The 15,529-nt window shown below is 41.7% G+C and overlaps 1 protein-coding gene across 2 annotated transcripts in view; it reads right to left on the bottom strand.

Moving 5' to 3' along the window:
• Positions 1-15,529, bottom strand: part of akap7 (A-kinase anchoring protein 7) — a 78,817-nt gene that overhangs the window by 29,340 nt on the left and 33,948 nt on the right. For both annotated transcript variants that reach the window (XM_088324460.1, XM_088324461.1), the window contains 2 exons: positions 15,273-15,319; positions 15,019-15,119 (listed from right to left, as the gene is read on the bottom strand). In XM_088324460.1, the coding sequence (XP_088180586.1) occupies positions 15,019-15,119; positions 15,273-15,319 (148 nt within the window). The remainder of the gene's footprint in view (positions 1-15,018; positions 15,120-15,272; positions 15,320-15,529) is intronic.

Raw genomic sequence — 15,529 nt, 5'->3', positions numbered from 1 at the left:
GTTTGATTGCTTATTTTTTTTTAAATCAATATTGTTTATATATAGATAGATAGATAGATAGATAGATAGATAGATAGATAGATAGATAGATAGATAGATAGATAGATAGATAGATAGATAGATAGATAGATAGATAGATAGATAGATAGATAGATAGATAGATAGATAGATAGATAGATACTTTATTCATCCCCGAAGGGAAATTCACATTTCCAGCAGCATCCCTGAGCTGAGAACAGTACAATAATAAAGCCAAAAGAATGCAATATACAAATACCCAGTGTGACGTGCAAATGCCCACTGTAGCGTGTTATATAGAGTAACTAAATAGTGCTACACAGAATACATATTGCAGTAAGATTCGGTAATATCCAATGTAGGTGGTGTGGTTTAATGTGGGCCTTTACTCTGCCGGGTGGAGTTAAAGAGCCTCATGGCATGAGGAAGAAAAGATCTCTTCAGTCTGTCCGTAGTACAAGACAGTGACAGCAGTCTGTCGCTGAAACTGCTCTTCTGTCTGGAGATAATGCTGTGTAGTGGATGCGATGGATTGTCCATGATTGACCTCAGCTTTTTCAGTGCTCGTCTCTCAGCTACTGTTGTTAGGCTGTCGAGCTCTTTGCCCACAACAGAGCTCGCTTTCCTAGCCAGTTTATTGAGACGAGAGGCATCCTTCTTGACGCTGCCTCCCCAACACGCTGCCACATAGAAGAGGGCGCTTGCCACTACTGTCTCATAGAATATTTTCAGGAGCTTTTTGCAGATGTTGAAGGAGGCCAGCCTTCTGAGGAAGTAAAGTCGGCTTTGCCCTTTCCTACATAGAGCTTCTGTGTTGGCAGTCCAGTCCAGTTTGTTGTCCAGCTGCACACCCAGGTATTTGTAGGTCTGGACAAATTCTACACATTCTCCCTTGATGGTTACAGGAACCGGGTGAGTTCTGGTTCTCCTGAAGTCCACCACCATCTCTCTGGTCTTGGTGGTGTTTAGGTGCAGGTGGTTTGCGTCGCTCCATCGGACAAAGTCCTGAATCAATTTCCTGTACCCCTCCTCCTGCCCGTTTCTGATACATCCCACGATCGCAGTGTCGTCGGCAAACTTTTGCACATGGCAGGACTCAGAGTTGTACTTAAAGTCCGATGTATATAGAGTGAATAGGAACGGAGAGAGAACGGTCCCCTGCGGAGATCCTGTGCTGCTAACCACAGTGTCCGATGTACAGCCCCCCTGTTTCACATACTGGGGTCTGCCTGTCAGGTAGTCAGTAATCCATTCTACAAGGTGTGAGCTAACTCCCATCTCTGTCAGTTTCCTACTCAGTAGCAGAGGCTGTATGGTATTGAAGGCACTGGAGAAGTCCAAAAATGTAATCCTCACAGCCCCCTTCGCCCTATCCAGGTGAGAGAGGGATCGGTGTAACATGTATACTATAGCATCCTCCACTACCACCTTCTCCTGGTAAGCAAATTGCAGTGGGTCGATGGCGTGACGGACCTGTAGCCTCAGGTGGTACAGCAGCAGCCTCTCCATGGGCTTCATCACATGTGATGCCAGGGCGACCGGCCTGAAGTCGTTGAGTTCCTCAGATCTTGATTTCTTTGGGACTGGGATGATGCAGGATGTTTTCCACAGCTGAGGGACCCTCCCCTGTTCAAGGCTCAGGTTGAAGATGCGCTGTAGAGGGTCTCCCAGCTCAGACGCACAGGCTTTCAGCAGTCGGGGGGATATTTATATATATATATAAATATATATATATATATATATATTTATATATATATATATATATATATATAAAATTAAAAATAAAATTATATATATATTTATATATAAAATTGGCGCTAAATAATGCAAACTGTCTAATTGATATTGCATTTGTTTAATGCCAATTTACAGTTCTTTTATTTCAGGTTGTAACCACTAGAAAGCAGTTTAGATTTTAGCACTGATAAGTGGTATTGATATACGCCAAAGTCGAATAGTGAAAAAAAAAATCCTGTTACTCTGAAAGGAACTGCAGCCAATCAGGAATCCACTGAAGTGTTTATTAATGAAGACACAAAGGTTATTCACCAAAGCAAAACACAACAGTTAGCACAACTTGTTTAATTTATCCTTGTGTTAGTACATGTTCTTCTTTGACTAGGTTGCTGCAGTCCTCAACAAATTCTTTTAGTTGTTCTTACAGTACCATTGCTGATGGAACCACATCATAATCATTTTAGACATACAGTTGTTACCTATGATAAGAACTATTTTGGTTTTGGTGTTATATTTTTAAACGACACACACAGTAAATTTGACCGCATTCGCGGGTAAATTGGTCTCAGTGTGGAGCGGTGAAGCCCTCATCTTTGCCGACTTGAAGGTAACTATCATTCAAAGCTAGTTTAAGTGTTCCAACAAAAGGGCACACCTACCTAACCCCCTGGGCTCTGTGGGATTAAATGAGGATTACAAACAAGGCGCAAGGTGCTGGGAGTGCAGTCAAATGCAGCACTCAGCCCTCGCATATCAATACCTACGCAACGGGGATGCTATTTGCAGAGCAAGAACAATTTATTGACATCGGCGCAGATCCACGTTGGGACGATAACATCCATTAAGACACAGAGCGATTTCATAAACAATCCATGGCTAAAAGTGTGCGTGGGTCCTAAGTGCTACAGAAGTCACTGCAGGGCGCAGATAACAGCCACTATCACACGTTATGGACACGTTATTTTATCATGCAGCCCTTCAATAATTAACCGCTGCAGCTCACAAAAGGATTTCTGTGGAAAAGGGGTCTTAGAACTGAATGTTATTTGATTATTTTTAGCAGATGCCTTGCAAACCCACGTTTTTAGAACTGCATATCAGAAGCAGTAGTGGAGTGTGCAATTGCCTCAGTGTACTTCTTCAATTGTTGTCTTATTGTATCATTTAATGTTTTATCCTTCTATGTCAAGGCAAGTCATATTTATTTGTATAGAGCTTGATCACAAAATGTCTCAAAGGGTTGCACGTTTCACCATTACAACACCTACTGATCGGAGCGCAACATGAGGGTAAGGAAAAACTCAGAAAACGTCAGCATGAGGGAAATTAAGATACCTTGAGAAGAGGCTACACATGAGGTAATCCCCCCTCCAAGATGACCAGGCGGCAATGGATGTTCACGTACATAATAAAATTATTTTAAGTTAACGTACCTGATTGGCAGAAATTCAATTTACATGTTGTAAAAATATTTGGTGAAACTCTTCATTGTATATGACCCTCTAGAGACAGTAATTGTTTTACCAGAAAAAAATATAACCAGAAAATGAGTCCTACCAGCTTCGCAGAAATGGGTAATTGTTCAGGGTAACATGTACAATATGTTATGGAAAGTTTTTCCCTCCGGGTCGATTTAGATAAATGTAATCAAATATAAATTGAATAGAATTTTTAACTTCTAAGACATTGCATCCACATGGATGGACATGAATGCACATCAAACAATATACTTGGGTCTTAGGAGGTTAAGGTGCTACCTTTTTTTGTTCAGTTTTGCTTTTAGATTTTTTTGCTTTTTTTCATTGTTAAAATATGATGTGGAATGTTGAGTGTTTACTAGCAAAGATGTCTAAATGAAAAATGGTTGCTTTGTTTGAATAAAATAGGTAGAATCATCTCCTCCATGATCTGCTACCTTACCGTGGTGGAGGAGTTTGAGTGTCCCAATGATCTAGGAGCTATGTTGTCGGGGGCAAACAGGTTCTAGGTGAGCGGTCAGACAACACGCAGATCAAAACACCCCTTATGAAGATAAAAAACGTTGGTCTACAATCTCCCTCGCCCGGACGCGGGTTACCAGGGCCCCCTTCTGGAGCCAGACCTGGAGGTGGGGTCTGCTGGCGAGCGCCTGGTGGCCGGGCCTTTGCTCACGGGGTCTGGCCGGGCACAGCCCGAAGGGACGACGTGGGACCCTCTTCCCATGGGCTCACCACCTGTAGGAGGGGCCAAAGGGGTCGGATGCGTAGAGAGCTGGGTAATGGCCAAGGAAGGGGTCCTTAGCGCGACGATCCCCGGCTACAGAAACTGGCTTTTGGGACATGAAATGTTACCTCTCTGGCAGGGAAAGAGCCCGAGTTGGTGCGTGAGGTTGAGAAAGTCCAACTAAATATAGTCAGACTCACCTACACGCACGCCTTGGGCTCTGGTACCAGTCCTCTCGAGAGGGGTTGGACTCTCTTCCACTCTGGAGTTGCCTGTGGTGAGAGGCGCAGAGCCAGTGTGGGCATATTAGTTGCTCCACGGCTCAGCGCCTGTATGTTGGGGTTCACCCCGGTAGACAAGAGGGTAGCTTCCCTCCGCCTTCGGGTGGGGGGACGAGTCCTGACTGTTGTTTGTGCTTATGCACCAAATAGCAGTTCAGAGTACCCACCCTTCTTGGAGTCCTTGGAGGGTGTGCTTGAGAGTGCGCCCCCTGGGTACTCCCTCAGACTGCTGGGAGACTTCAACGCTCACATGGGCAATGACAGTGAGACCTGGAGTGGCGTGACTGGGAAAAACGGCCCCCCTGACCTAAACCCGAGTGGTGTTTCGTTATTGGACTTCTGTGCCCGTCATGGTTTGTCCATAACAAACACCATGTTCAGACATAAGGGTGTCCATATGTGCACTTGGCACCAGGACACCCTAAGCCGTAAATCGATGATCGACTTTGTCGTTGTTTCGTCGGACCTGCGGCCGCATGTACTGGACACTCAGGTGAAGAGAGGGGCGGAGCTGTCAACTAATCACCACTGGTGGTGAGTTGGCTTCGATGGTGGGAGAAGATGCCGGTCCAACCAGGCAGACCCAAGCGTGTTGTGAGGGTCTGTTGGGAACTGCTAGCAGAATCTCCTTTCAGAAGAAGTTTCAATTCACACCTCTGACAGAACTTTGCCCATGTCCCGAGGGAGGCGGGGGACATTGAGCCCAAGTGGACCATGTTCCGCGCCTCCATTGTCGAGGCGGCTGATCGGAGCTGTGGCCGTAAGGTATACGGTGCCTGCCGCGGTGGCAACCCTCAGACCCGTTGGTGGTCACCGGCGGTGAGAAAATGCTGTCAAGCTGAAGAAAGAGTCTTATCGGGCCTTCCTGACCTATGGGACTCTGGAAGCAGGTTGCTGAGGCAAAAACTTGTGCATGGGAGGCTCTGGATGTTGTGGGCGTGTCATGGGTGACACGCCTCTGCAACATCCCGTGGACATCGGGGACAGTGCCTATGGACTGGCAGACTGGGGTGGTGGTTCCCCTCTTTAAAAAGGGGGACCGGAGAGTGTGTTCCTACAGGGGAATCATACTTCTCAGCCTCCCTGGTAAGGTCAGGAGGGTCCGCCAGGAGGTCTAATCTCGGAATTTAGGTGTGGAACAGTGTGGTTTTCGTCCTGGCCGTGGAACACTGGACCAGTTCTACACACTCTGCAGGGTCTTTGAGGGTGCATGGGAGTTTGCCTGTCTACATGTGTTTTGTGGACTTGGAGAAGGCATTCGACCGTGTTCCTCGGGAGGCCCTGTGGGGGGTGCTTCGGGAGTATGAGGTACCGCACAGTCTAATCCAGGTACCAGCTCAGTAGCCTAGATGGTAGTGTGCCCGCTTTGAGACTGGGAGGTCGCTGGTTCGCGCCTCGACCGAGACATACCTAATTGGTATAATGGCGGCGCCCTCTGGCTGCGGCTGCATCGACTCGCTACAACGGGTCAGGTGTATCGACATTTCGTTCTGTGTACATTGTTACAAAGAATGACAATACAAAGGAAATTATTATTATTATTATTATTATTATTATTAGGTTGCGCGGTCCCTGTATGACGGGTGCCAGAGTCTGGTCCGCATTGCCGGCAGTAAGTCGGATTTGTTTCCGGTGAGGGTTGGACTCCGCCAGGGCTACCCTTTGTCACCTATTCTGTTCATAACTTTTATGGACAGAATTTCTAGGCGCAGCCTTGGTGGGGATGGAGTCCGGTTTGGGGGCCTCAGCATTGCATCACTGCTTTTTGCAGATGAAGTGGTGCTGTTTCCATGATCTTCAGCTCTTGCTGGAGCAATACGCAGCCGAGTGTGAAGCGGCCGGGATGAGGATCAGCACCTCTAAGTCCGAGACCATGGTACTCAGTCGGAAAAGGGCGGCATGCTCCCTCCGGGTTGGGGATGAGATCTTGCCCCAAGTGGTGGAGTTCAAGTATCTTGGGGTCTTGTTCACGGGTGAGGGTAGGATAGACCGGGAGATCGACAGACAGGTCGGCGCAGCGTCTGCAGTCATTCGGACCCTGTACCGGTCTGTCGTGGTGAAGAGGGAGCTGAGCCGAAGGGCAAAGCTCTCGATCTACCGATCGGTCTACGTTCCTACCCTCAACTATGGTCATGAACTTTGGGTTATGACCGAAAGAACGCGATCCCGGATACAAGTGGCCGAAATGAGTTTCCTCCGCAGGGTGTCTGGGTTCTCCCTTAGAGATAAGGTGAGAAGCTCAGTCATCCGGGAGGGACTCTGTGTAGAGCCACTGCTCCTCCGCATTGAGAGGAGCCAGATGAGGTGGCTCGGGCATCTGATAAGGATGGCTCATGGACATCTCCCTCGGGAGATGTTCTGGGCATGTCCCACCGGCAGGAGGCCCCGGGGGCGACCCAGGACGCGCTGGAGAGACTATGTCTCTCGGCTGGCTTGGTAACGCCTCGGGGTCCCGTCGGATGAGCTGGAGGAGGTGGCTGGGGATAGGGACGTTTGGGCTTCCCTTTTAAGGCTCCTGCCCCTGCGACCCCGCATAAGCAGAAGATAATGGATGGAGGTAGAATCAAATAAGAATTGAATATAAATGAATAAATAATTGAGGATACTATCTCATGGCTTTGAGGTTCTGAGTAAAATCAGCATTTCTTTGTCACAATCAGTTAGCCTGTATCTTAGAAACAAGGCGAAATTAAAGAATGAATAATGACTGGTGTTCCTGATAGCAGCTGAATTTCCTGATGTCTATCACTGATAAACGGACAGTTGCTTAAGGCCTGTTGCCTGGTGAGGACACCTTCCATTTGGCTTGCACTCCACGGATTCAAGTGCACTTCATCTGAATGATAAGCCAAAATATAAAAAGGCAAAATGGAAGCAGTTGAAAAAATAGCAGAAGTGTAAGAATATGCAAAAAGCTACACTCACAATGGAAGTAACAATGCTGCTGAATACACACGCTTTTTCCTGTTTCAAACTTCCGACACACCAATTGTGCGAAGGACAGAAAATCATGTTTCTTATCTCGCTTAATACAGAGCTATACTAACCGAGTTGGTGCAGATGCCCCACGGGCTGCCTACCACATAAACAAAAAGAGAAATCCATTCCTTTCCCAGCCAGAGCTTCCTTTTTTTACATGCTGATGTAATGAGGAAGTCAGAGCCTTTCACCATCTTGATTTAAACCTACACACACACCTGACTGAAATAACCTTCTCTTGCAAGAACAAAGAATCCAAGCTTTGTGCCATTTGTCACTCTTCCCAACTACAGGGGGCACTTTGGAGCCTCGGTAATTAAAACTGAGACTCCCCAGAGTCATCCTGAATTAGTGTTCCAATCACGGTGTCGTCTATACGTAGCTGTCCATCTTCTAAATTACTGGACATGTGCATTTGACCTCGCTGCAGAAGAGGTGGTCCCATTTTATTATTGGAAGTCAGCTCACACTCATGGTCCACTTCCACCCAACTCGCTTCATTACGGGGTCATCCTCACGGGGTCAGTTGTTGGGTGCTAGACAACGTATTCTAGTGAGGTGGCGAATGTAGGTAAAATCTATGAAAATATAAAGCACACTATTTGAAATGACATGAATCAGGGCTTTTGCGTGGTCTGCCAGTTACTGGAAGCAACAACTTTAATAGCATGTTTCTTTATTTTTTATAGATAGATAGATAGATAGATAGATAGATAGATAGATAGATAGATAGATAGATAGATAGATAGATAGATAGATAGATAGATAGATAGATAGATAGATAGATAGATAGATAGATAGATAGATAGATAGATAGATAGACAGACAGACAGACAGACAGACAGACAGACAGACAGACAGACAGACAGACAGACAGACAGACAGACAGACAGACAGACAGACAGACAGACAGACAGACAGACAGACAGACAGACAGACAGACAGACAGACAGACAGACAGACAGACAGACAGACAGACAGACAGACAGACAGACAGACAGACAGACAGACAGACAGACAGACAGACAGACAGACAGACAGACAGACAGACAGACAGACAGACAGACAGACAGACAGACAGACAGACAGACAGACAGACAGACAGACAGACAGACAGACAGACAGACAGACAGACAGATAGATAGATAGATAGATAGATAGATAGATAGATAGATAGATAGATAGATAGATAGATAGATAGATAGATAGATAGATAGATCGATCGATCGATCGATCGATCGATCGATCGATCTAAATACCCAGTGTGACAAATACCCAGTGTGACGTGTTATATAGAATATCTAAATAGTGCTACACAGAAAACATATTGCAATAAAATTCGGTAATATGCAATGAAGGTGGTGTGGTTTAATGTGGGCTTTTACTCTGCCGGGTGGAGTTAAAGAGCCTCATGGCATGAGGAAGAAAAGATCTCTTGAGTCTGTCCGTAGTGACAGTGACAGCAGTCTGTCGCTGAAACTGCTCTTCTGTCTGGAGATAATGCTGTGTAGTGGATGCGATGGATTGTCCATGATTGACCGCAGCTTTTCCAGCTTTTATGCATGAAATAAAGCATTTAATTGAAGGTGTGTTCATAAAAGCGAAGTATTGCTTACAGAGCTCAAGCTCTGTGGTTCACAATGCTTTTTTGCATCATGAACATGGTGTGATTGGTCTTATTTTTATGTTTAGATAACATTTTACGGCACATTATGATTGTACTTGTACTTTAGACGGTCATTAAGTGGCAAGAGGGAACATTAAGAACAGGCTGGTATATATAAAGATCAAATTACAATGTATTTCTTCTTCTCCTGCATGTGCCCTTGCAGGGAGGATGAGGGAAGTATAGAAATAAGAGAATATGGAAACACATGTTCTTTCACAGTTTTGTATTGTCCTTAGAAAAAATATGAAATTAAATGAAATAGGCAATTATGTAGGTGGCAACATGCCCCCAAGGATTATACAAGTAACCAGCGACTGTTAAAATAGCTCATTGGACACTTGGACTTGCTATAACTGTGACATGTAAAATACGGGAATACAAAGATGAATATTTTTAAGCTCAACATGGTTCATGTGTCTTAAAGTTCCATTTTCTGTTTAAAAACTATTTGCAATAAAGAAAGTTTTCTTTTTTACATAATTATGATGGAAAATTACATTTCAGTTTTGTAATTTAGTAGGGCAACAATATATGAATGTTTTAGGTTATTGTGCGTCAGCACTGTAGATGGTGATTGTAACCACTAGGGTCGTAAGGGGACCAATTCCTGTGGTGTGTCTTGGGCAAGTACAGTCTGGTGGCGCCCATCCCTCTCCAGGTATGACAAGAGTAATAATACAGCCACTTGCAAACCTTAGATGACAACTCAGAGTACACCTGTTGCACACAATAGAATGAAAGTTTTGTTCTTTGGACGATATATGCCAAGGTTGTTGTGTGCCATCATGTCAGTCTCAAGATCATGCCTTTGACATTTAGCCACCATCTCTCTAGCCTCTAGAGCAAGGTAGCCGTTTATATAGTTTTGCCCACCAAAGTAAAATATCCGTTGAACAGATTGCCCGTAGTAAGACAATCAATAGATATTTGTAGCGTCTGTGCAACTACACGTAATATTGATCTTCTTTGGAAAGCAGATTATTTCTTAGATACAGTTCTTAATGTTTATCTTTGAGGCCAGAACACCAACATATTTAAAATCCATCCATTGCTGAGCAGCATCCGCTTTCTCACACACGTTTTTCTTGAAAACCCAGTGGTTCACAAAACATTGCAACACATGATTGGCATCGTGCGCAAACAAGACAAGACCTTGTAGCTTGTTAAGGAAATATTGAAGGTTTTTTTTTTTTTTATGTAGGTCTTTTTGCAATGGTCTTATCACATAAAACATTTTGGAAAATAACATTTTAACAAAGCCAAAAGTAGTTACGTTCACGAAAGATTCTGTTATCACAAGTGAAATTTGCATTCCCAAGAATATTGTAATTCAGTCACTTTAAGCAGGCCACTAATCTAGACAGTCCAAATCAGGAGCAGCTACTTTACAGTAAAAACTGGCAGCCAAAAGCAACTGCTCATTTGGAAATTACACCAAAGTTTTATGCGAACTAATTTCCGCTATTTAGAGAAAATGTGTAAGTACTGTGACAGCTATATTACACAATACAGGGTTTGTACACATTTATCATGACCAATTTCAATCACTTTTAAAGGACTTTCAAAGCCAATTTTCCAATTTTTCCAGAAACATTAAAAGACAAAAATCCATTGTGAATTATGGAATCCCAAGAGTGCCATAATTCAAATAATAAAATAAACATTTAATTAATAAAAATATCCTTTAATCAAACATTTGATTAATAAAAACGGTCTTAAAAAGAACATTGAATTAATTAACGCCCTTTTAAAATGAAAAGCATTAAGCAAAACATTTTAATTAAAATGTTATCATCCTTTTACATAATTGTCGTTGTTTTATTTATTTTTTTAAATTATACAAATAACATTTTTAATCCAGAGCGTCATTTTGCCCAATGCCCTTTTGTATTTCCGAACGCTGTTTTGTCAAATGGTGTTTTGCCGAGGCATGGTTTGCCACAAGACGTTTTGGCCATTTGCATTTTCCAGTTTTACACTTTGCCAGACGACTCTTGCTGGCAAATTGTGTAGGTGGGGCCTGGGCTTTACCCGTAAAATAGATTATTTTTCCTTGACATTGGTCATGCCTGTCCTGTCATGTACGTGGCGAACTCTATAATTCACAAAACCACTGCAATCAGAAGTAAACACAAATGGCTAACTTTACTTTCTGCAGCGTTTGTGACTTTAGCAGCTCACATTGAAAACCTGCTATGGGATTATATTCTTGCAAAGGGATTATTTTCAATAATACCCAAATCGATGACTACATTATGCATTCTTTACAAATAATTGAGCACCGTGTGCATGTAGAATATATAAATTGGTTGTCTAAAGTTTGATATTCACGTAAAGCACACAGATTTTGGCCAGCATATTTGCTGTATCACCCAGACCTGTCCCGCGGGAAATGGCAGAAGATGGTTTACGATAAGTAATAAATGTTGATTATTTTTGTGAATAAAATGTCATTAAATGTTGTTCAATTGTTTATTTTCACAGCAGTCCATGGTTGCTGGGAAAGTTAATAAATAAGGGGTAGTTTTCGGTATTGCCTCGTTTGCTGGATTCTGCTGTTGTCATCTTTAATTATATACTGTTTTGGACAATTTCGACACTAGAAATCAAGTGCCTGCACATAAATGTGAACTTTAAGTTTAAGGATTTCCTGCATAAGACTAGACATATAGCAGAATTTATTCATCATTGTATTGGCGATATTGCCAACAAAAATGTCATGGCAATTGATGACTTTTGGCTGGGAAGAAGGATCTTTCCAAAGTCCATGTAAGAATATGCGTTGCAAGGAAGTTATAATGTTTACTTTTTCATTCCATTCCTTTTTCATTCATGCCAATGGTCATATTTGAATACAAATTGACATATGAAAAATTGGGAAATCTAAAAAGTTTAACATCTTATGTGTAAGAAAATTGAATGATTTTTCAGGTACATGACGATTATGGTGTGCACTAGACTGGACAACATACGTCCATCAATTAAAATTTCCATTCCTGAGGTCCAACTGCTCTGCTCATTGAGTGAACTTGCAGAGTAAAAAATGTACTCGGCGAAGCTTAGCGAGTTGACTCTCAAACCTGCCATGCACTAAAGCATTTCTTTCATAACCTTTAACCTGTGTACTGTGTGGTTGTCATGACGCTGCGGGGAAATGTTCGTCTACGAGTAGGGATGTGCTTATACAACTTTTTCTAGTACCATTATTATCAGATCTGATAATAGCAGAAATTATGCATATAAGTGTTGTTTGTAATGTTTTTTATCTGAATAATGCACAACTCAGTTTAAATACAGATGATTATTGTTCCTTGAGTCAACTATGGCATCATTATAATCAAATTATAAACTTAAACATTAGATCCATGACAACTGCAAAAAGCTATAACTACCTTCAGGGAATCGCTGTTTTGATCTTTGCAGGATACGGGTAAATAATTGGTAGGTAAATTAGTAAAAACTTAAACACTTTATGGGCTTTGTCAGTTGGATAAGTGCAATAGGCTAATAAATAAAATGTCTGGTGTTTTTCTACAATATTATTATTCTGGCTGCTAATCTTGGTAGCTACGTTTAAAAAAAGATGTATTATGGTAATAAAGATATCGCAAAAATAGCAAATATGTTTTTATTTTTCAATGTTGTTTCTTCAAATAGAAAAAAAAATTTCTCAAATATATTGAAAATAGATTAAATATGTGTTCTCGTTAGCTTAATACTCAGACACATCCTGAATTTTATAAACTTTTTTTTTATTTACGGAAAGTTGAGTGCTTTCAGTACACCATTGAAACTTGTGTTGAGCTATTATTGTATTTATTTCCTTTGGATAACATGAACATTTAATGAATCTCACAACAACAAATCTAATACACTATTGCAGTTCATCCATAAACCAAATTGGAACTTCGAATCTTCAAAAGTATTTTGAAAAACTGGTGACTAAGATTGGTGACTTTTTTTCAAACATGAAGGTTAGCATTTACAATTGTGGCAACATTAATAATTTGGCCACAAAGACAATTCATTTACATTTTTTACATGCTAAAATATGTGATGTCACCTGTATGTTTTATAAAAGGAGGTCAAAACGCCTCACGCTATTTTCCCAAAATTATACTTTGGTCTCCCTGCGCATTACTTCTTTGTGCATATAAAAAACATTTTAGTAATAATCAAAAGAGCCCTGACAATGGACAAACTAAGGTTTTGGCAGAGACAAACGATCAATAAATGCGGAGTCTGCTACTTGAGCCCGTTTCAAGGAATCACGCACTCGTGTCATCAGTCCCGCCTCTAATGGTTTGATGGACAGCAAGAGTCTTTGCAAAATGTAAAACTGGAAAATTCAAATGGTCAAAACATCATGGGTCAAATCAGACTTGGCAAAACAGCATTTGCCAAAACAAAGTTTGGAAATACAAAAGAGTATTGGGCGAAAGAACGTATGGAAATAAAAATTTACCTTTTTTGGACAAATCTCTCCCCGTATAAGAGTTGGGTAAAAATGACAGTAATGGGTAGCTTACACTTTCAGTTTCAGGAAGTTCTTTTCAAAACAATTTACCACTGGGAAATGTTACCTTAATTTTTTGCATGACCCATAAAAAATGTCCATAATTGATACGTAACCCTTATACTTATACATATTTTATAGTGCCCTGTTTAGGTGTAAAACACAACTCTACTTTTTGTTTCAACCTGTGGGGGGCGATGACGCTTCATTGGACAATGTCACACAATCTAATGCCAGCAGCAGCTAATCACAAGGGAAGAAGAAATGCAGAGGTAAAGCAAAGCCACCAGAGTCGGCGTGATTTTTAAGAAGACAAGCATTTACAAGCACTTTACCCAAAAGTGAAAAACATTTAATTCTTGAAAATACATTATAATTCAAGCATTTTCAAGCACCTGTAATATCACTGAAAGACATAATTTTGTTACTACTGCAAAACGAGAGTGAGACATTTATAATTTTACGGCACATTGACTCACGTTCTAAGTTACTTTATTTTGATGTAATGGAACCCCAATGTGTTATTTGGGGGCGGCAGTGGCTCAGGAGGTAGAGCGCTCGTCTTGGGATCAAGAGATCGCAGTTCGAATCCCGGCTCCTCTGTGTTACATGTCGAAGTGTCCTTGGGTAAGACACTGAACCCCTAATACCCCCAATAAGCAGGTTAGCGCCTTACATGGCTGCACGGCCGCTAATGGGAAATGTGAAGCACACTGTAAAGCGCTTTGGGAAGTCATTGACTTGAAAAGCGCTATATAAATGCAGATCATTTCATTTCATTTAATTTCATTTATGAATTCTTGTGATTACTGACACAATCGCTTCTTTGATGTGCACATACAAAAACCCTATTTCGATTTGAGTGGATTGATTGCTTATAGCAGTAAATATGGGGCTGAAAATCCTTTAACTTGTGCCTGGTGGTATCTGAGCCCAGAATCGTATTTGCTCAATGTGTGGTAACTAAGTCAATTCTGAAGATTAATACTTTTCCAAAATTGAATGTGAGCTTGTTGTTAATGTAAAAAAAAATCTTGGCTTGTTTATTTATATGTGAGACATTCACTATATTCATTGAACACAACAGTGGGGCTAATTTGCACAATAACTATCCTGAAACTCAATCTCTTCACCCTTGAACAATCATCTTAGATTACCAAAGATTTGGAGCAACATTAAAATGAATGCAAGAATCTAGCCAAAAAGTAAGAAGAGCTGTGTTTGCTTTTGGCGGGATTAGCTGTTTGTTCCACATAGCAATAGGGGTGCTTAAGTGTGCTGAATAAATCTAAGCTCCTTTTTTACTATAAAAACAGTAATTCTGGCAGTTGGACATCAAACAATCCTATGTTTCTCTTTACGTTATTAAACATCTGAGAAAGAGACCTCAAAGCTGACCAAACTAAAATCCTAATCCTCTAAAAGTACTTTCAGATGTTAAGAACAAAACACAAGCATAAGTGAAAACCTCATAAGGGAAGAGCCTCATCCAAATAATAGACCGCCCCCTTGCGGCTGCATACGACATTACAGATGGCTGCAAAACGTTTCATATCTGCCTATCTGCTTCTGTGTTTGTTTGTAAGAAATAGAGCATGTGGGGTTGGCCTCCTTACTGAGTTGCAGTGACATCTCTGTGTGGTAATAGCCGTCCTGTTGCTTCTTTTTCAGCATGGAGCAAAGATCCAGACGCTCAACTGTCTGGTCACCAAAAAACCTGCAGATTGATTTTATTGCATTTTTTATAGGTTCTGGATTTGATTTACAGTACCATTTTTACCATTAGGTAAAAGTTATCATGAGACACAAGGAACAAGAGCAATTATCATTACATATATGTCCAAGTCTAACCAATGACAAGCTTACCAACCTAGTGGTGTAGTTGGAGTACAGGGAAGGGTCCACACGCTTAATACCCTTTAGGAAGAAGACAAAAAATTCCATAACTCTCTTAGCAGAAGACATATATCTTTGCAGAAGATTGACATGCAAGAACACACACTTTTAAGAAGAGTAGAATGTTCTGTTGCTGACGCACAACCCGAGTTACAGCTCCTAAACGCATTTACAAACTGAAAAATTACAAAAAAGCACACTTTGACAACGTGTGGACTTGGAATCAAGCGT

The sequence above is a fragment of the Urocampus carinirostris genome, chromosome 20, assembly GCF_059441175.1.
Source record: "Urocampus carinirostris isolate Australia breed hairy pipefish chromosome 20, RoL_Ucar_1.0, whole genome shotgun sequence".
NCBI lineage: Eukaryota > Metazoa > Chordata > Actinopteri > Syngnathiformes > Syngnathidae > Urocampus > Urocampus carinirostris.
The sequence above is the reverse complement of the archived record's forward strand: the minus strand, read 5'-3'. Positions and strand labels throughout refer to the sequence as shown.